Source organism: Myotis davidii, unplaced genomic scaffold (genome assembly GCF_000327345.1).
Source record: "Myotis davidii unplaced genomic scaffold, ASM32734v1 scaffold204, whole genome shotgun sequence".
Classification (NCBI taxonomy): domain Eukaryota; kingdom Metazoa; phylum Chordata; class Mammalia; order Chiroptera; family Vespertilionidae; genus Myotis; species Myotis davidii.
Window position 1 is genome coordinate 4,890,184 of NW_006299715.1, and position 22,248 is coordinate 4,912,431.

At 34.2% G+C, this 22,248-nt stretch overlaps 1 protein-coding gene across 4 annotated transcripts in view; it reads right to left on the bottom strand.

Moving 5' to 3' along the window:
* The window catches only part of LCORL (ligand dependent nuclear receptor corepressor like), a 141,296-nt gene that overhangs the window by 22,480 nt on the left and 96,568 nt on the right, over positions 1-22,248 (bottom strand). For 3 of the 4 annotated variants that reach the window (XM_006775852.2, XM_015571824.1, XM_006775853.2), the window contains exons 4-5: positions 8,512-8,763; positions 6,638-6,728 (exon numbers count right to left, since the gene is read on the bottom strand). In XM_006775852.2, the coding sequence (XP_006775915.1) occupies positions 6,638-6,728; positions 8,512-8,763 (343 nt within the window). Of the gene's footprint in view, positions 1-730; positions 5,314-6,637; positions 6,729-8,511; positions 8,764-22,248 lie in introns of those variants that run through there. The other variant, XM_006775854.2, reaches the window with a different exon arrangement.

Genomic DNA, 22,248 nt, shown 5'->3' on the forward strand with positions numbered 1-22,248 from the left:
TACGAAATTACAATAAAACTTCTTAAATCCACTGCCACCTCTAGACAGATGAAAATAGGACATGACCCCTGTAACTTTTCCTTTCTGAAAATAAATTTTCATAAGTTTTATCATGGCTGGGAGTGTAAAATGATGCAACTAACTCCCAAGATTCAATATTAGATCATTTAAAAAAATATATGTAGAGAATAAAGGCAGGAGGAAATGTTAGCTATCAAATATAAATATAAAAATAAAATTATGCTTTTTTTCAGCAAATTGAACATAATTTTCACATAAGCAAATGAAAACCCAGAAAAGTTCTGATAAGCACAATTCAACAGTTTTTTTAAGTTATGTTATGGCCTAGTAAACATATCTGTGACTAACCAGTTAAACAGAGATTTGACATGGTTCTAAAGAAAATACATTACACTGTATTTTAAGGATTAATATGCTTGCCTAATAGTTCCTGAAATGCTTAAGTGATTTTTTCTATTAGTAAAGCCAAGTAAAATAATAAAAACTAATGACTAGTGTTAACTATTCTGAGCTGCAATAAACTTGAAAACCACCACAAGATTTTTATATTTCTCTTCTGACATTCTAAGGATATCTATCTTTTAAAAGAGTTTCTTATTCAGTTTATTACTTCTATTAATGACATTTAAAAAATACCACAGTGGGTAGTAATTTCCACCTAATGCTATATGAAGAATAGCTTAATAAAGTTCCTAATTAGATATTCAGATTAGATTAGATTCAGTTATTAGATAACTAAGTCCTCAAATCATAAAACTACACAATATGCTTGTCTTCAAAATTCTTTTCCATATTTAATGCATGTTAAAATCTCAAAACCCAATATATGAAACCTAATATAAAAAAACAGTTGAATACACATACGTCTACAATCTAGAATTTATTCCCAAATGATTACATAAAAGTTCTAAGATTGTACCTTTCATAGATGCCTTTTTTTGAATGCTAAGAAAGTTTCAAACCTTTTCCTATTTGATTTAGAAACCAAAACACCCTGCCTATTCTTTCCATGTTACTATCCGTTTTGCCCATTACAAGTTTTGTTGTTGAGACAGTTTTGGAGAAAGTCAATTTCTAATATTTAATATTAATAAAATTGCTTCCTAAAATGATTAAAGAAGTCAGTGTAGTCAGTCTTTTTCTTTGCTTTTCTTTTTTTTCTTTTACTGAATGAGTAAATCAATCACACACAAACAGTGTTGTAAATTTAAGTGCAAAAGCATTGAAGTGCTTTACTACAAATTACAACCTAGAAACACGTTAACTGAACAATTAAAATTCATACAATCAGATTTAGATATATAACAACACAAAGTAGGAACAGAATTACAGTACATTACAACACAAGACAGATACATGAATTCATTAGAAAATATTGTAATAAATAATTCATGAATTATAGTGCAATTGATTTATGCATAAATATAACTAATTGCCTAACAATCAGTTTATATTAACAAAATCTGTCAAAATCAAGGCAGCACAGAGTTTTACTAAATTACTGCGACAATGAAAATACTGCAATTCAAAAACAAATACAAGTATTTGTACTGTAAACTAAAAAATCAGTCTCACTAAAGTTAGTATACAATTTAATATAAAATTGTCATTAGCTACCAGAAGTGGTTTAAACACCTTTACTGAACAGTAGTTTTCTAAAAACAGAGGCACTGTTTTTTTCTTTTCCTTCTTTTTTTTTTAAATATAAAATACTTGAGGAACATTCAAATAAGTAGAAAGCACATAAGGTTTGCTTTCACCTTCATTAAAAGTCTGCTGAAACTGGATATTTCAGAAAATTGTCAATTGATAAATAGTAACTGGTAACTAAATTCATAAAGTACTTTGAAAGTTTAACATAAAGAACATCTTAATAGAATCACTGGGGAGAAGGGGAACCCATAAATTTCCCTGCCTTTCCTAGTTTGTATAATCAAAAGTTAACTCAATAATTAGAAACACTTTGTTTCTTTTAAAAGTCATGGGTTATTACCTATAAACTATCAAAAAATATTTAATTTACTATTTCTGACCAAAAATAAATAATACAAGTACTAAAATGCTGCAAATTAACTATAATATTACCTATAAAACTACTGATCACTGTGAAGTCAATAGCAAAATGATCCCTGATTTTATGAATCCTGTAAAGTTTTTGGTCAGGTCATCTTTTAAATGATATAAAAGAGTTCTGTTAAGTATCCCTTTACTATAAACTTCTCAATCAATTTGTTAATGTAAATATACTGTGAGGAATAAAAAAGCTCAATACAATACAAATATTATGTAATGCATTCAAGCCCCCAAATTTTTGCAAGTAAAATTCTGTATAAAGAGGTCAATAAAATTGTGTTGAAACATTACTTTATCTTTAACTTTGTTTTTTAGTGGGAAGAGGGGTAATAGATTAAATAATCCAAGTTCTGGCCCTCACAAAATATGGCTTAATTCTTTAAAAAGAAAGATGACCCTGACGTCTGCTGTTTTGCAATCTATTATGTATACTTTCTTGGAAAAGAAAAGAGCAAGAGGATTCATCATACCCTACTATGCAGGTAACATTAATAGCTAAAGAGTGTTCAGTGTAGATCTAAGAGACCAAATAACTACTTGTTTAGTTCCCACTCTTCAGTTTCTTTAAACATATGTAAGCAGTTTTAAAATGTAATAGCTGAAAATCTCTTTAGTATTATATGTATATGTGATTATTAGATACACACAAACACAAGTGTAAAAACACAAGTATTTGACAAGGTGCACTTTTTTTTTTTAAATTCAGCTTTTGGATTTACAAAAAGTGGCTTAGAGAAATGATTAAAACCTGAATTTTAACAGAGAAAAGGGGCACTCAGAGAATTTTGAATATATGAAGCAAATCCCCATTCTTTAAATGGAGGCACATGCTTTATAATATAATATTTTACTACTAAAACGGCATACTCCATAAACCAACATGGATACTCTGACCACATTTTTAAACTGCTATATAAAAATTACTGGTCTCTCTACGAGTCTGGTAAAAGTTAAAATGCACTGCCCAGCTTCTAACTACCCAATTAGTAGAGTTTACATTACTGAAAGTTCAAAACAGCTTCAGTGTTAAATATTTGTAAATCTATTCAAAACCCTGAACAAACTGCAAATTTGGTTATTAGCAAAATGATAATGTTTCGCCCACCAAAATGAAATCTGTAATTCATTTTGATAAACTGAAAATGTTTTGAAATGTCACAGCAGCAAATATATTAAAGTTACACTGAGGTTTTTCAATAGTAGGAGTGTATTACAATCCTTAAAATTTAAAGTAGTCATAACATCAACTAACCAGCACATTTAAACCAAAATTATCATTCTCAAGCTTTTTCTGTGCACATTATAAACATGCTCTAAGTTGCATTCCAACTTTCTTTTCTAACCTTACAAATTAGCTTATTTTTCAAATAAAAAACAAAATTAAATTATTTTAATAATTAAATTTAAATTACTTTTTGTTCTTAGTATTCCACCTTATATTAAAGAATTCTATAGCTGCTGGGGTTAACCATGTGTCAGTTTTTAAAAAAAACATATATCTTATAAACCCCAGCATCCTGCTAAATCAACTATTAAATGATAAATATTGAATTTCATTATATATATAATTTAAGGTTTTCTTTTCAATTCCTGGTGGATGCACTTGAGTGCATTTCATATTTCATAGAATGCACTACAGTGTACTAATACTGTATATATTAATTTTTCTTAGTATGGAGATAGGTCTCTATTTAAACTTTGATTGGTTGTTTGACATACTTACAATCACTGTAAGTATGTTATATTAAAATGTCTACAAACGATTAGTATCATCTTTCCATCATAAGATGGTTCAACTGAATGGCTGGAGTGGTCTTTCACCAATAAAAATGTTTCACTTGACAATTACTTGTTTTCCCACAACGCTTTATGCTATTGACTACTAAAGAAAACCTGAATCTTTTTCACCTATTTATACAAGGATTAAATACAAACTATCAGAAGTAAGCAACTATATAATCTGTCCACAGTGAAAACCCTGAATAAAACTTTTTTCAAAAGGCATGTAAGTGGTTTTTGAACTGTAAAATTTCATGTCTCCTGTCAGAGTGAGCATCTGTATTTCCCACATGTGTGTATATAGACATACAAATACACACCTGTGCGCGCACACACACACACACACACACACGCAAACACACACACACACAAACACACCACACAAAAACATTTTCCTAACAAGTAATCTACACAGGCTTGCTGCTGTTTTTGCAGCTGCCAGTCCCTGAATCTGTCATATTATATAACCCAGTGTCTGGTAATCGGAGTTTCTTCTTCGGAGGAGTCTTCAGTGTTCCAGATCTTTCTTTTACCTTGTATTCTAAAGTGCTGTGAGGTACCCCATAAATTCCTTGTGCTTTGGAAACACTCATTTTTCCGCTCATTACCATTGCAATAGCCTCTTCCATTATTTCATGATCATATTGCCGATAACGGCCACGTTTTTTCCTGGGCTGCTTGTTATCTTTTCGATCCAATCCATCTTCAGTATTTTCAGAGGTTCCATCAACTGTTCCATTTTTAGAATTAAGACACAAAGGAGAGAGGTCCCCATGTATAAAATAAGAGTCAACACTTGAGTGAGTTATGGGCCCAGAACATTCTATTTTGTTCTGTTTAGGGAGTATATTTTTCAGTTTTTGGAGAGCTGATCCTTCAAGGACGGGAGAGGTTTTGGAAACTTGATACACAACATCCAGCAGACCAGGACCATCAGGTTGTGGTTTTGAAACAGAGCTTACTCGTAGCTGAGGAATTTTTAACTGTACAGTAGGATGTGAAGTTTCATATTGTAGGCTTTCGTTTTTTTCTTTAAATTGAGTAACCATTTTCTGTAGAGTTAACTGATGGAGGTAACTGGAAGCTGTTGGGAATTTTAATTCTGAGGTTTCAAGTAGATTGAGTTTACTTTTTTCTGTGCGCTCTGCTTGAGCTCTTGCCCACAAGGCTACTTTCTGCAGCACTGCACAAGTTTCTTTACTGTCTTTATATGAATAACTATCATTGAAATCTCGAGTTTTGTTTTTAAAAGATGCAGGCTTCCCTGCTGGTAAGGCTTCTAAGTGGAGAAGTAAAGTTTTTTGAGGTATGCCATAAAGTATGCCTGCTTTATTTATGTCCAGTGCTCCAGACTGAATGTCTTTCAAAGCTTTTGAGAGCAAACCATCTGCAAACTCAGCACTTCTTTCCACATAGTCCTCTCTGTTTCTGTGTAGTCTCCTGGATGGATGGAATGAAACGATGGTAAACTGATGCATGAGAGACTCTCACACAGCTATGGAAGGGGAGGGTCCACTCCTTTATTATACTCCTTGCTTAGGTAACATCACTGCTTATACACTTTTAAGTCTGTGAGATGTAGTAGTTACTCCTTATCAAAGCAAACGCTACAGTCCTGGTAGGACAATGTGTCAATCATACGGTGGCCTCAACAGGCAGACCTTCCAAGAACATAAAATCCTAATTCAGTATTTGTAAAAATATTCTCATGATGTTGCTATTCCTGACAGATGCTTGCAGAGCAACACTTCGATTTTTTACTTGTACAATTAGAGATCCATTATAAAAAAAAAAACCAAACCCAAATCCTAAAGGAGTTTTTGTTAGTAGAAACGTGACGTTACCACTAAACAAGTAATAAAAGAGTCAACCCCTTTAAAGGAAATTTGTAGCAGTAAGAATACTTCCAAACACAATATCTCATATTTCCACAAGACCCATTTTCCTCTAGACAAAAACTTACAATTGGAAACAAGTAGATAAGTTATATTTGGGTAAAATAATTTTAGATTTTGTAAATGTTTTTTTCTATTTCCAATGTATCATTGTAATTTCAAAGTTTCTCAAACAGAAAGCTTAATTTACCTCATGATTCAAAACCTACTACAGCTTTAGTTTAAACAAATTACACTCTACATCTAAGATTTAAATGTGACAAAAAGCTTTCTGTGTAGTTTGTTAATGGGAAGATGCAAGTTACAAAAAAAATCCAAAAATCCAACAGAACAGCATTTCCCTACTAATTACTTACTAATTTAGTAACAGATTTTAATCAAAGCATTGAAGGACTTTTTGTGGTGATTACTAGATATATTACATAGTCTGCCACCACGCCTAAAACATAATGGAAAAAAACACAAACACTATAAACTAACTATAAAAATTAGTAAGTACGGTACTTTTAAAATTTATTATTTTAAAAAATTAGTGAAATTACATATTTCCCTTAAATCTGCCTCCTGAATATGGAATTTAAATCCTCTTTACTTGTCCTGCTTCTTAGTTTGTATTCTATGGTTAAGTTGGTAGTTCATTTTAGTAACATGAACTAAAGTTTGGTGATTGTTCTGATAACTTTTCTTTAACAGAAAGAATAAAAAAGAAAGAGAAAGGACAAAATGGAAGGTATGAAAGACAAACACTTATGAGTGACAAAGCCTCTGGAGGAAACTATATATGTCAATCTACTCAGAGTAGCATTACGAGTTCTCTGCAGAGATAATTTTATATTAATATTAAGTTATATTTCCTGGATATTGCTTACCCAGCCATTGAATTTTCAGAAGGATCACATATGGATGACTCTTCAGATTTTATGCTGATTTTCTTTGTAGAGAGATCTAACACTCCATCCCCTATAATTTTTGCAAGAGAAAAAACTTTATATTTGTAACAGATTAATGAAACAAACAGGCTATGATATAAAACCTGTTTAAAATCAACCCTTTGTCACCTTTCCCACTGTTTGCAGTGCACAGCCATCTGACTGCTCATCCATGACTGTTTCTATTCAAGGCTGCCCAGATGATGCTTTGGGAAAGTAGGAATGATGTCAATTGCACAAAAGAGAGCATAGAAAATATGATGATAAGTAAGAACAATAATTAGCATTTATTAGAACTAACAATATGTGGAACATATACTTTAGGTAAACTGTGACTCTGCATAACCAGTGTGTTTTTAGAAATTACAGTGTAAAATTTTACTATTTTAAACAACTGAAATGAACAACAGTTGAGTCAGTGCCTATATAATATGTCATGATTATATACGTGATTGAATGAAGATATAACTTATAACAATATAACACTTTAGGAAAAATAGCAGCTAGAAAACACTGCCTAAGTATTTGTTATTAAAAGATAGTTATTTTTAATTACTGTTATAATAGTGAATTTACATGAGTAAGATTTCAATGATTCAGATATACTGTAATAGGACAACTTCAGGATCAAGGAGAATAAAAATAAACTATGAATTTATAACACATCAATAAATAATACTGTTAATACTACTATATCTTTACTGACAGCTAAAAACTGAAAATTTAAACTGTAAGAAAGGAGTCATTATAAAAAACATATGCTTAAAAATATACTCAAAAATACTGCTGGGTTTTTAAAAAACAATCAAGTGGGTTTTACTATTATTATACAAATCTACTTAATACTTACGTGCCCTAGCAAGACACAAAGATGAAAAAAATAAGAACATATCTCGCCCATAACATACTATGCATAATTCAATAATAATTTTATTGAGTGCTTAGTATGTGCAAAGCACTATTTTAAGAATTTGGAGAGCAGCAGTAAAAATGGCATACAAAGTACCTATTCTCATGGTGCTTAGGACCTAGTGAGATAAATCATACATACACCACCCCATCACCACCCAACATATTTTAGATTGAGGATAAGGGCTCCTTAAAAACAAACAAAGAAGAGTAAGTTGATATTTTTCTGGCTTCAAGGATTGACAATAATTTTCTTAACTTGTGTTAATAAAAGCTACTTGTTTTATCTTTTTGAGTCAAACACTTATTTGGTATCCTCTATAAGCACTTAAAAGGCCCTTGCCCCCTTTCCTCTGTAAATTATGGCTCTTTTTTCAATCAACTATTAGATAAATCCAATATAGCTCTCATCATTCAGGCTCTTATGAAAAACAGATCTCTATATAGTTAAGTACAAGATTACATTATATTTATCACATATATTACCTTTTCTTTTTCCCCAGTTACATCAACAATTGAAGATAAATCAATTTCTTTGTTTTTCAACTAAGTGTAAAAAACTGAATAGGAAGTGTTTACTAAATGTTCTCAGCTGTATATTTTTAAAAATAATTTTTTATCATATACATCTCTTTATTGTATACTTTGCTTTTAAATTGCTTTTTAGGATTCTCTCACCATATACTTTATTGTGAAAAGAGATTAAGAGCAACTCAAATTTCTTTTTTTATAAACAAAAGTCAAATGCAATACAAAAGCTCAAATTTAGCACTTCTTGCTAGTCCATATTACATAGGCTAATCACAAGTAATATTACTTGTAAAGTTAATCTATAAATATAACATTACATATATTTAAGAATATTAAAACGTAAAATTATATGACACAAACACAAAAAGTCTTACCTTGCTGAGTATTTTGTTCTTGCATTCGATTCACAGTGAGGTCTAAGGGGCCTTCCTGTTCTTCCTGAAGGGAGTTTTCTGCTTGGTTCATTTGGATACTTTTACATATTAGACTTGGTCCAATTGAACCATTTCTATTCTCTTGAATTTTACCACTTTTTGAAATATACTCAATTGCAAACTGACGTATCATCTTTTTCATTAATTCCTGAGCAACTAGGGGAATGTTAGGATCACAGTTCTGAGGAAGATCTAGAGAAGAAATAAGTATAATAAGCATTAAAAACGGAAATGCAAAATACCCATATTTAAACTTATCATTTTTATTACAAATTAATAATTTCAGAAGTCTTTTTAGTGTCAGTCTGTAATTGCTAATGGTTCCTAAGACTTTGCAATAGAAACCCTGTAGATTTAATTAGTATTATGATAACAACTTCAAACTTGGCACATTTAACCATTTCTTCAAAATAACATTTCTGTTCACAAACTAAAATATAAGTAAGAAATTAAGACATAGAAAGCTCAGTAATATGTCCAATTTTTAGAGTTTTAATTTAAATGTGTTCTACTAGATATTAAAACACTTTAGTATGTGAATATAAACTATATATAAACAAATAAATTTTAACTTAATATACTAAGTGCATGCATTAACTATTAAAGAAAACATCTAAACTTTCATGATTGTTAATTACTATTTAATTCTTCAATTCTGTCAAATATGCATTTCTTATACAGTTTAAATGTCATCATCAAGGATTTATTTTTCTTTTTAAATATATTTTTATTGATTTCCGAGAGAAAGGGAGAGAGAAAAACATCAATGATGAGAATCACTGATCGGCTGCCTCCTAAATGCACTTTTCTAGGGATCGAGCCCACAACCCCAGCATGTGCCCTTGACCAGAATCAAACCCGGGACCCTTCAGTCCGCAGGCCGACGCTCTATTCACTGAGGCAAGCTGATTAGGACTGGATTTTTTTTTCTTTCCTCAACATTTTATACTTAGAAATTTAAATCAGAAACAATAAAATAAAGAACAGTATAATCACACAGACAACCTTGACCAAGTTTGAAGAATTGTTAGCATTCTGCCACACTCACTTTCTTTTAACTTCTTTTGGTTTGCAGAACTACTAAAAATTGTAGAATTATGACATTTCACTCCTACATGTTTCAGCAAACATATACTAAGATTCTCCTATAAAAATGGCAATATCATTATTAAGTACCTTAATTAATCCTTGATCCCCAAACATATTGATCAGCTACAACTACAATGATCAGCAATGATATTCAGTTCTACTTGAAACATGTACAAGAGGTCAAAACAGTTGAATGATTTTAGTGAGAGGTACAGCATAAGGACAGACCAGTTATGAACACAGCATATAATAGTGATAAAGTTTTGGTATTGGGGAGGGGGGTTGTTGGTGGCTTTTCACATACACTTCTGGCCTCAATCCAATGCCTTTATTTACTCTGTTCCTTCAAAGGTAGAATGGCTGGTAAATTGGGAAGTGCCAGGAGTCGGTCCATCCTTGCTGTTTCAAGGGACCTGGTGTATATGGCATACTGTTCTTAATATGTTTGCTCACCTTCTTGGCGCTGTGTTTTAACCAAGGTCACCTCTCCAAGAAAGGTTGTTTCCCCAGGTAGGGATTTTCCCCTGAAGTTAGGGAGGGAATAAAACCCCTTCACTAAGTGCCAGGCGGGTAATTAATCTCTTTCACTACGAACAATAATGCTTAAGCTACATAATCTTTACTCCCTTGAATGGAGATAAGAAACGCCCTAACGTTTGGAATACAGATTGATAGGATTGAATCAACTGGTATAAATACAGCTGTAACAAGACAACAAGACACAGAACTTTTAAGACAGAACCTACACAGAACATAGAACTTCGCTGGAGAGAACATGGCAAAAGATCCTGGACTGAACCTGACTACAGAAATTGGCAAGAGAACCCGGCTACAGAACCTGGTGACCGAACCTGGCTGGAGAACCTAGCGAGAGAACATGGCTACAGAACCTGGCTGGAGAACCTGGACAATGTGGCTGGAGAACCTAGCAAGAAAACATGGACACAGAACTTGGCTGGAGATTGTGGCTAGAGATCCTGGCAAGGCTACGGATCAACTGAACGCTGTCTCCATGTCATTCCTTCTTCGCCGACTCCGTCCACACCTTTGGGGACCCCTGGACCTGCTGGGGTTGGGCCCCAGCAGGGAAGTATGATTATACTTGATTAGGTTCCATAGAAGTGGTCCTACTTCTTGAGACACTAGTAACTAGTTCAATGCTCCTTAAATGCCTCAATTCTTACCCATGCAGATCAGTGTTATGTTAATAGGTCTGCATTGATCCAGGGCTGTTTGAGACAGAAGGGTCAACTCTCTTTAGTTTGAGGGTTCAGTATTAGCTGGAGAACTTGCCTAAGATATGTGAAGGCAAGATTTTTGAACTAGTATTTATTGTTACAGATCCCGGATTCTAAAATGCAAGAATGTTTGAAAACATACTATTTGGAGGTGAGTAGAGTCAACAAACACCTCCATTATGATCAATTCCATATTTGGTAGCAAAAAGTGACCTATGATAGCATGAACCTATTTATGGTCCTTGCAGAAATAGAAATATATTTGATCAATGGTGCTGAACCAGCTGGAGATGTTACATAATAAACTTTTCCATTATAGTACAATCTTGAAAAAATATTTTAAAATTCAGAAGAAACATCTGAGAAAAGGGACTGTGGGCCTATTTTAAAAAGTTAACATTTTAACCTTAACATTTATTCTTTGACCCAGTAGCAAAGAGAGGCAGTATTGGTTTGGGGGTACTGGAGAAAAATAGACTTAGCTTATCTCCATTTTGTAGTTTCTTTGTTCACAAAAATGGAAATAACAGAACCTTGAAAATCATAATAGGACTTGTTCACAGCATATTTTTTAAAAAAATATATATATTTTATTGATTTTTTATAAAGAGGAAGGGGGAGGGATAAAGAGTTAGAAACATCTATCAGCTGCCTCCTGCACACTCCCTACTGGGGATGTGTCCTCAACCAAGATACATGCCCTTGACCGGAATCAAACCTGGGACCCTTCAGTCTGCAGGCCGATGCTCTATCCATTGAGCCAAACCAGTCAGGGCTCTCACAACATATTTTAGGATTATATGAAATTGCAGATCAAATAGTTGACATTTTTACAGTGTGGTAAACATTAGCTCTTAATTACAGTGGAAATAACAAGATAAAAAGATGCAAGCTACGCAATTATATTTTATTTAAATCACAAGATGTCAAATAAGTAAAAATATTAAGGCAAATATAAAATTATTAACTGGGAAAATAAAAAGGACATAATATCTAAGCCCATGTGATATTTTTTGGTATAGCCCAGTGGTCGGCAAACTGCGGCTCGCGAGCCACATGTGGCTCGCGAGCCGCAGTTTGGTGACCACTGGTATAGCCCATTACCACATGTAACCTAAATAAAGTGATTTACCAAAACAAAAAATTTCCATGCTGCCCATAAGGATTTCAGTTTATACCATTACTTGATTATTACTTCCAGGAATCTTTGAAGGTTTCTGTGAACAATCTTCTTCACCTTTTTTCAAACCTAATTTTGCTTCACATTATGTGTTAAAAGGAAATACTGAATGTACTTCTAGGTATTTTGGTTAACTGTTCTGTAATTTATTGATCAATGTCACCTTATAAATTTAAAATAATTAAATTTTCCAAAAAAGAGCAAACACGTACTTTATGATTGAGTTTAGAGCTAAGTTTTTAATGCAGAATACATATCACTACTCTATTCAATTCGCCTACTCAGATTTTGCCCCTGTATATTGGGGAATAAGTTATGTGTGAAACCAAAGGACTTGGCAAAAAATAAATTAAAGAATAAGATAAAAAAGAGAAAAAGAGAGACAATAAAAATGCTGCTCAGTTGCTAATTAGCTAATGAATCTTCTAAATTACATGTACAAGCTATTATAATTACATAAAGCAAATGAGTTAATTAAAGATCTAGGCCAGGGATTAAACTCGTTTTGAGAGATCAGGCAAATAATAAATATTTGGCTAGAAGATAAAACGTTGCCACTAGGAAATGGTGTCTACTACCCTCAAGAAGACAGAAGAGCCTGGCTGGTATGGCTCAGGGGTTGAGCGTCAACCTATGAACCAAGAGGTCATGATTTGATTCCTGGGCAGGGCACATGTCCGGGTTGTGGGCTCAATCCCCTTCGGCGGTGTGCAGAAGGCAGTCAATCAATGATTTCCTCTCATCATTGATGTTTCTTCTCTCTCTCTCTCTCTCTCTACCTCTCTCTCTCTCTCTCCCCCCCCTTCCTCTCTGCAATCAATAAAAAATATATTTAAAAGAAAGACAGAAGAAACTTATTTTTGCCCTATCTTTTCATTTCTCAAATTTAACTAATTCAAAGTTTAACATGCTCTTTGTGGTAGCCAGTATTAAGACCGTCCGCAATGATTTCCACATCTTGGTTTCCTACTGCTGTGTAGTTCCTTCCACATTGTATCAGGGGTGGTATGTGTGATTAATAGCATAGCACAGAAATGTACCTCATTTCTGATATTAAGTTATATAGGTATGTGGTTTCTATTTTGGATACTCCTGAATATTGATGTTCGCTGCCTCCTCTCCACTCCCACCCTTACTCCATCTTTGCATCTCTCTCTCTTTCACTACCAATTCTGTAGGAATCCATACTGTAAGTAACCCTATACTGAGGCTCATAAGAGTTTGATGTTCTTGAGCCAAATGAATGAAACTGGAAGAAGGTACTCCAGATCAATCAAATGCCATATGACTGTAAACCTACCTGACCCCTTGATTGCTGCCAAATGAAAAACTGCCAGAAACATCCAGCTGAGCCTCTCTCAGATTTCTGGCTCAGAGACAATGTGAGATAAATGCTTGTTATTTTAAACTGCTAAATATTGGAGGTAATTTGTTAAGCAGTAAAAGAAAAATAATAAGATTATGGTATACATTGGTGGGATGCTACTGTATTAAAACCTAAAATGTACATATCGCTTTAAAACTAGACAGTGGAATTTGGGGAGAGTATTAAATATAAGCCTGAAATACATTAAAGAAATTGTGAATAGAAGCTTCCTGATCTTTGATAAAGCTGGAGTGTGAAGACTTGTAGAAAAATGAGGTAAATGTTATTGGAAAGTGAAGGAAAGAATATACTAATGTAGTGGCAAAAAGACAATACTTGTTTGTAGTAAGTTGGAAAGGAAAAAATGTGCCTAATGAATTGGGTCATCTATTTAGGGTAATTTCTAAGCAAAGTGTTGACATGCCTTTTGATTTCCTCTTGGTAATTATCTATACTAATAAAAGCCTAGGTGGTCCTTGCATCGTCACAAGATGGTCAGCAGGGGAGGGCAGTTGGGGGTGACCAAGCCTGCAGGGGAGGGAAGTTAGGGGTGACAGGCCTGCAGGGGAGGGCAGTTGGGGGTGACCAGGGCAGCAGGGGAGGGCAGTTGGGGGCCATCAGGCTGGCAGGGGAGGGCAGTTGGGGGCGATCGGGCAGGCAGGCAGAAGCGGTTAGGGGCAATCAGTCAGGCAGGCGAGTGGTTAGGAGCCAGCAGTCCCGGATTGTGAGAGGGATGTGGCCTAAACTGGTAGTCAGACATCCCCCGAGGGGTCCCAGATTGGAGAGAGTGCAGGCCAGGCTGAGGGATACCCCCTTGTGCACGAATTTTGTGCACTGGATCTCTAGTAGTAAAATATAAGGAGAGAGATATATACTAAAGGAAGGACTATTAAATAAACAAAAAAACAGGTCTTAATTGTTTTGAAAATTTTCAGTCAATACAGATAGTAAATGAGTCTAAAATTAAGAAAGGTTGAGAGCCCTAGCTGGTTTGGCTCAGTGGAGAGAACATGGGGCTGCAGACTGAAGGGTCCTGGGTTCGATTCTGGGCAAGGGCATATATCTCAGCTGCAGGCTCAATCCCCATATGGGAGGGAATCAATCGATGTCTCTCTCTCTCACATTGATGTTTCTCTCTGTCTCTCCCCCTCCACTCTCTCTGAAAAATCAATGAAAAAATATCCTCAGGTGACGATTAACAAAAATGAAAGGTTGAGCAAAGGCTAAACCAGGGGAACAACCAGGAAAATATGCTTCAGAAAGCTGATGGGTTTTCTCCAAATTTGACCTTCTTAATAATGTTTTGGGTATCATTTGAATTTTTCATTTTCATTGTTTTGTGGGAGGAATTTCACTCCACTCTTCCAAACAAAGAACTCTGGAAGTAACCAAAATCTTTTGAGAAAGTGTCTATTCAAGAACACTGGTTAAATCTCTATAAAAAACAACAAGCTATATAGCATTTCAAATTGCCCTATTCCTATCCTCCCATGATAGTTCTGAGGTAGCCTTCCCCAACACACTCACAGTTCCTAAGCAAAGACAGAATCTCATGGTCCTAGAAATTTAAGAAAATCTCTGTTCAATCAACAGTTAACAACTACCTAACTAAGAAATGTCAGTGGCCACAAAATAAGAAAAGTGACTTCACAAATCAGTCCAGGAAAGTCACTTACCAAATAAGTGACAATAACACACAGTAACAACAACAAACTCTGAGGTGGGGAATAATCTGATTCCCATGGCTGTCACATTGTATTATTTAAAACATCCAGTTTTTGAAACAAAACATTATGAGAAATGCAAAGCAAGAAGTAGGGCCTATACCAGTGGTTCTCAACCTTCTAGCCCTTTAAATACAGTTCCTCATGTTGTGACACCCAATCATAAATTATTTTCATTGCTACTTCATAACTGTAATTTTGCTACTGTTATGAATTGTAATATAAATATCTGATACGCAGGATGGTCTTAGGTGACCCCTGTGAAAGGGTCATTTGACCCCCAAAGGGGTCATGGCCCACAGGTTGAGAACCACTGGCCTATACAAAGGAAGAAAAAAGTCAATAGAAAATGTCTTTGAGGAAGTGGGGATATTGGACCTACTGGATAAAAAGTTTAAATTAGCCATTTTAAATATGTTCAAAGAACTAAAAGAAACCATGTATAAATGAATAAAGGAAAGCATCAGAAGAACATCTCACTAAATAAAAAATATAAATAAACAGAAGTTTTTAAAAAGAACCACACAGAAATTCTGAAGTTGAAAAGTACACTAACTAAAATGCAAAATTCATTAGATGGATACAACAGCAGATTTCAATTGACAGAAAAAATAATCAGTGAGCTTGAAAGTAGGCCAACTGAGTTTATTCAGTCTCAGAGGAGAATGAAAGAAGAAGGAAATAAAGGAAGAAAATCAGGCAGGTAATAAGATAGGTAAAAAAGAAGAAGGGAGGAGAAGGAAAAAAGGAGGAAAAAAATAAAGACAATGCCAAGTTCTCTTTAAAAGAGGCACAAATATTGGAAAAGATGTCCCAAATTTTATGAAAAACATTTATTAACATATCCGAAAAGCCCAATGAACTTCAAGAAGAATGAAAGAGAAGTCACAATTGGATGTACTTAGACACATTTAGATGCATTCTAACCAATCGATCAAAAACCCAAGACAGAGTCAATCTTGAACGCAACAAGAAAAAAATGAATTCATCACAAACAAGGAACCCTCAATGAGATTACAGCCAATACCACATCAGAAGTCATGAAGTCCAGATGTCACAGTGGGATGACATATTCAAGGAATTGAAAAAAACTGTCAACCAAGAATTCTATTTTTAGCAAAACTATCCTTCATAAAAAAAGGAGAAATTTAGACATCCTCAAATACAACAGATTTTTTTTTTTTTTGGCTAGCAGACCTGATCTAATGAAAGGACACTAGACAGTAAAGCGAATTCACACAAAGAAATAATAACCACCAGTATAGTAACTACATAGGTAAAATAAAATATAAACATATTTGTAAATTATAAATGTATTTTTTTTTTTGTTAATCCTCACTGGAGGACATTTATCCATTGAGTTTTAGAGAGTGGAAGGGAGGGGGAGAGATAGAAAAACATCAGTGTGAGAGAGAAACATTGCTTGGATGCCTCCTGGGGCCAGGGGTGGAGCCTGCAACCAAGGTATGTTCCCTTGACCAGAACTGAACCACAACCCTTCAGTCCATGGGCCAACACTCTAACCACTGAGCCAAACCAACTAGGACTATAAATGTATTTTTTTGTTTTTAATGTTTTCCCTCCTATTTAATTTAGATGATAACTGCACAAACCAACAATTATGAATCTGTCTTGGACAAAGAATACCTAAAGATATAACAGAAAGGACAATACAACATAAAGGAGGAGAAATGGAACGTACACATGTAGAATCAAGGTTTTTGTATACTACTGATAGTAAGTAGGTATTAAGCTGAACTAGATTGCTGTTTATTAAGATGTTAATTATAATTCCAAGGCAACCACTAAGAAAGTAACTGAAAACCATACAGTAAAAGAAACAAATAATTAATATGGTACACTAGGAAACTGTTATTTAACACAAAAGAAAGTAATAATGGAGAAATAGAGAAAAAATATATGAAACACTAAAAATAAATAGTAAAATGAGAGATGAAAATCCTACCTTACCAGTAATTATAATAAATGTAAATAAAAAGGAAAAGATTGGCAGAATGGATTAAAAGTATAATCTAACCATATGCTGCCAAAAGAGACACTTTAATTTAAAGACACAATCATGTTAAAAGAAAGGATGAAAATACAGTCAGACCTCATATCTTGAACATCTCTCATCTTGAATGATTTGGTTCTCGACCAAGTTGTTCACAGAAAAAAATGTCTGGGTTGTAGAACCAAACTCTGGTTTTTGAGCTGACAACCCTTTCATGCTAATACCTCAGCATGACACAAAGCTTCTCCCTGGCAACAACCAAAGGAGAGAATGCTTCTGTTGCTAGTGAAATCAATGATAGCACAATTTTAAAACATAAAGAGGCCATCAAGAGTGCTAATGTTGCTAAGGGTGTGAAAGAAGCAATGATCACAGGGAATTGTTGATTTGAATAAACAAAAAGCAGTAAGCCAGTGACAGTATTTCAGAGGTAGTGATGTATATTCTGCATGCTAATCTGAAAGACTCCCCTGGAACGACTGCCAAAAGTGGTTCCTTTAAGGCTAGTAGAAGGTAGTTTGAAAAATTTAAGAAAAAAAGTGTTTATTTATAGGTTGAACAGTATATATTAGAGATGCACTGTATATAAGAAAGGTTAAAACAGGGAATCATTTGGGGGTCTGGAACAGATTAATTAAATTTACATTGTTTCTAATGGGAATCGCATAGTAGGTAGCCTTCTCAGATTGACTTCTTTCACTTACTAATATGCATTTAAGGTTCGTCCGTGTCTTTTCATGGCTTGACTACTCATTTTTTTTTAAGCTGAATAATATTGCATTGTCCAGATGTATCATGTAAATAGTAGTAACCAAAAGAATGCTAGGGTGATAAATACAAAGGATTGTAAAAAAAATTACTATGAACAACTCTATTCCAACAAACTGGCCAACCTAGAAGAAATGGACATATTCCTAGAAAAATATGACCTTCCAAAACTCAATCAGGGAGAATAAAAAAAAAATGAATAGGCCAGTAACTATGGAGGATATTGAAGCAGTAATCAAAAAACTTCCAGAAAACAAAAGCTCTGGGCCAGATGGCTTCACAGGAGAATTTTACTAAACATCCAAAGAAGAACGAAAACCTATTTTCCTCAGACTATTCCAAAAAATTCAAGAGGAAGGAACACTTCCAAGCTCTTTCTATGAAGCCAGCATTACCCTAATCCCAAAACCAGATAAAGACACTACAACGAGAATTACAGGCCAATATCTCTGATGAACATAGATGCTAAAATCCTCAACAAAATCCTAGCAAATCAGAGCCATCATTACATTAGAAAGATCATACACCATGACCGAGTGGGATTTATTCCGGGGATGCAATGATGGTATAAGATCTGCATATCAATAAATGTGATACATCACAAACAAATTGAGAGGTAAAAATCACAATCATATCAATTGATACAGAAAAAGCATTTGACAAAATACAATATCGTTTCTTGATAAAAACTCACAGCAAGGTGGAAATAGAGGAATCATACTTCAACATAATTAAAGCCTTATATGACAAACCTACAGCCAGCAATGTAGCAGGATACAAAATTAACACTCAGAAATCTATGGGTTGTTTTATACACCAATAATGAACTCACAGAAAGAGAAACAAACAAAAACAAGCCCATTTACCATTGCAACAAAATAATTAAGATGCCTAGGAATAAACCTAACTAAGGAGGTAAAAGACCTTTACTTGGAAAACTATAGGACATTGAAAAAAGCGACAGAGGAAGACATAAACAAATGAAGAATATACCGTGGTCATGGATTGGTAGAATCAACATCATTAAAATGTCCATACTACCCAAAACAACCTATAAATTCAATGCAATCCCCATTAAAATTCCACTGGCATATTTCAGAGACCTAGAACAAATTCTCCAAAAATCCATATGGAATAAAAAAAGACCCCGAATACCTGAAGAAATCTTAAGAAAGAAGCACAAAGTTGGAGGGATCACAATACCAGGTATCAAGCTATATTACAAAGCCAGTGTTCTCAAAACTGCTTGGTATTGGCACAAGAACAGACATATAGACCCATGGAACAGAACAGAGAACCCAGAAATTGACCCAAGCCACTATGCTCAATTAATATTTGACAAAGGAGGCAAGGGCCTACAATGGAGTCAAGACAGTCTCTTCAATAAATGGTGTTGGGAAAATTGGACAAATACATGCCCCCGAAAATGAAACTAGACCACCAACTCACACCATACACAAAAAGAAACTCAAAATGTATCAAGGACTTAAACATAAGATGGGAAGCCATAAAAATCTTTGAAGAATCCATAGGCAGCAAAGTATCAGACATATGTTCTATCAATATCTTTACCGATACAGCTCCTAGGGCAAAGGAAACTAAGGAGAAAATAAACAAATGGGACTACATCAAAATAAAAAGCTCCTTCACTGCAAAGGAAACCATCAACCAAACAAGAAAGTCCACTGAACTGGTTTGGCTCAGTGGATAGAGCGTCGGCCTGTGGACTGAAGGGCACACAATAATGTGAAAATTAAGGTATATAAAAGAAAAAAAATACCTGTGCTTTGAAAATAATGGCAAAGAATGCAGAGAATATCCTGTAAAATTGGGTGTGCAATGATAAGAGATTGCATTGGAAAGTGAAATGTGAAAGATTGACTTCTCAAAAGAAACCATCAACAAAACAATGAGAAAACCCACTGTGTGGGAAAGAAAGCCCACTGCATGTTATATCTGATAAGGGCCTCATCTCCAAAATTTATAGGGAACTCATACATCTTAACAAAAGGGAGATAAACAATTCAATCAAAAAATGGTCAAAGGACTTAAATGTACACTTTCTGAAAGTGGACATACAGAAGGCCAAGAGACATGAAAACAGGCTCAAAGTCACTAATCACCTGAGAGATGCAAATCAAAATGATAATGAGATAACATCTCACACCTGTCAGACTGGCTATCATCAACAAATCAACAAATGACAAGTGCTGGCGAGGATGCGGAGAAAAAGGAACCCTAGAGACTGCTGGTGGGAATGTAGACTTGTGCAGCCACTGTGGAAAACAATATGGAGTTTCCTCAAAAAATTAAAAATGGAACTCCCATTTGACCCAGTAATCCCACTTCTAGGAATATATCCCAAGAAATCAGAAACACCAATCAGAAAGGATATATGCACCCCTATGCTCATAGCAGCACAATTTATAATAGCTAAGATTTGGAAACAGTCTAAGTGCCCATCAGCAGATGAATGGATTAGAAAACAGTGGTATATCTACACAATGGAATACTACGCTACGGTAAAAAAGAAAGAACTCTTACCATTTGCAACAGCATGGAGAGACATGGAAAGCATTATGCTAAGCGAAATAAGCTAGTCGGAGAAAGATAAATATCACATGATCTCACTCATTTGTGGAGTATAATGAACAACATAAACTGATGAACAAAAATAGATCCAGAGACAGAAGCATCGAACAGATTGTCAAACTTCAGAGGGAAGGTGGGGATAAGGTGGGGTTGAGGAGGAGTGGGGGGAGGGAAGAGATCAACCAAAGGACTTGTATGCATGCACATAAGCATAATCAATGCACAAAGACATTAGGGAGAGTGAGGGCATGTGCTGGGTGGTGGGGGTGGTCTGGGAGAGGTCAATGGGGGAAAAAGAAAATATATGTAATATTCTATGTAATACTTTAAACAATAAAGATTAAAAAAATAAAAGAATGCTAGGGTGGTTATACTAATATCAGACAAAATCTATTCTAAGACAAAACTGTCATTAGAAACAGGTCATTTTATAATGAAAAATCCAAAATACATGAAGAAGAAACTAACAGATTTAAAGAAAGAAATAGAATATTCAATAGTAATAGTTGGACACTTCAATAAACTACTTTTAATAATGGATAAAAAAGTAGACAAAAGATCAACAAGCAGAAGACATATATAAACCAACTATGCCTAACAGACATATATAAAGCACTCTATACCAAACAATAGAAAATATTACTTTCATCAACACATGAAAATTCTCCAAGACAGACCATATGTTACATCACAAAACAAGTCTCGATCAATTTTTAAAAATTAAAAATATACAAAATGTTTTTCAAAATTAAAGAAGTGAAAAAAATATCAGTGACAAAATGAAATTTGGGAAATTAACAAATGTGAAAATAGAAAAACATACTCCTAAATATCTAATGGATGAAACATGGAGTCACAAGCGTTATTAGAATACACTAAAAGTTGAATGAACAGGAAAACATTACATACTAAAAGGTATGAGGTACAGAAATAAAGCAGTGCTTAGAGGACAACTTATAGCTATAAACACATACTAGTTAAGTTAAAATTCTTTTTTTCACATTTAATGACCCAATAACCTAACCTTTCAACTTACGAAAAATAAATTAAAAACTAAATCCAAAGCAAGTATAAAGAAATAAAAAGTTAGAAAAGAAAAAATAGAGAATGGAAAAACAACAGAGATCAATGAAACCAAAAGATGATTCTTTGAAAAGATTGAAAATTTATAAAACTTTATTTAGACTACCAGAAAAAAAACTAGAGATTTAAATTGTGAAAATCATGAATGAAGGAAAATACATCACCATTATCATTAAAGAAACACAAAAGATAATCAGAAAATACCATTAAAAATGTTAACTAATTAGATCTACATCAGCAGTTCTCAAATTGTGGGTCGCGACCCCTTTGGAGGTCGAAAGACCCTTTCACAGGGGTCGCCTATGACCATTGGAAAACACATATTTGCCATGGTCTTAGGAACCAAGACACCGCTCCTCTATCCGTCTCCAGGCGGGTCTGCACACATGCAGATATGCCCACATACGAGTACCTGGCATGATGACATCACCCCATACAAATACAGGTGTATGTGACAGCATTGGCACCATAATGTACTTATGCAGACCAGTCACACATGTGTAAAGAGCAGCTACTGTGTTGAACGCAGCAATACTGGAGGTAAAACGACACTTCATGAATTATAATTACTGGGTAAATGTAAAATCAGCAACTATTGCAAAAAAAAAAAAACACTTTACCAA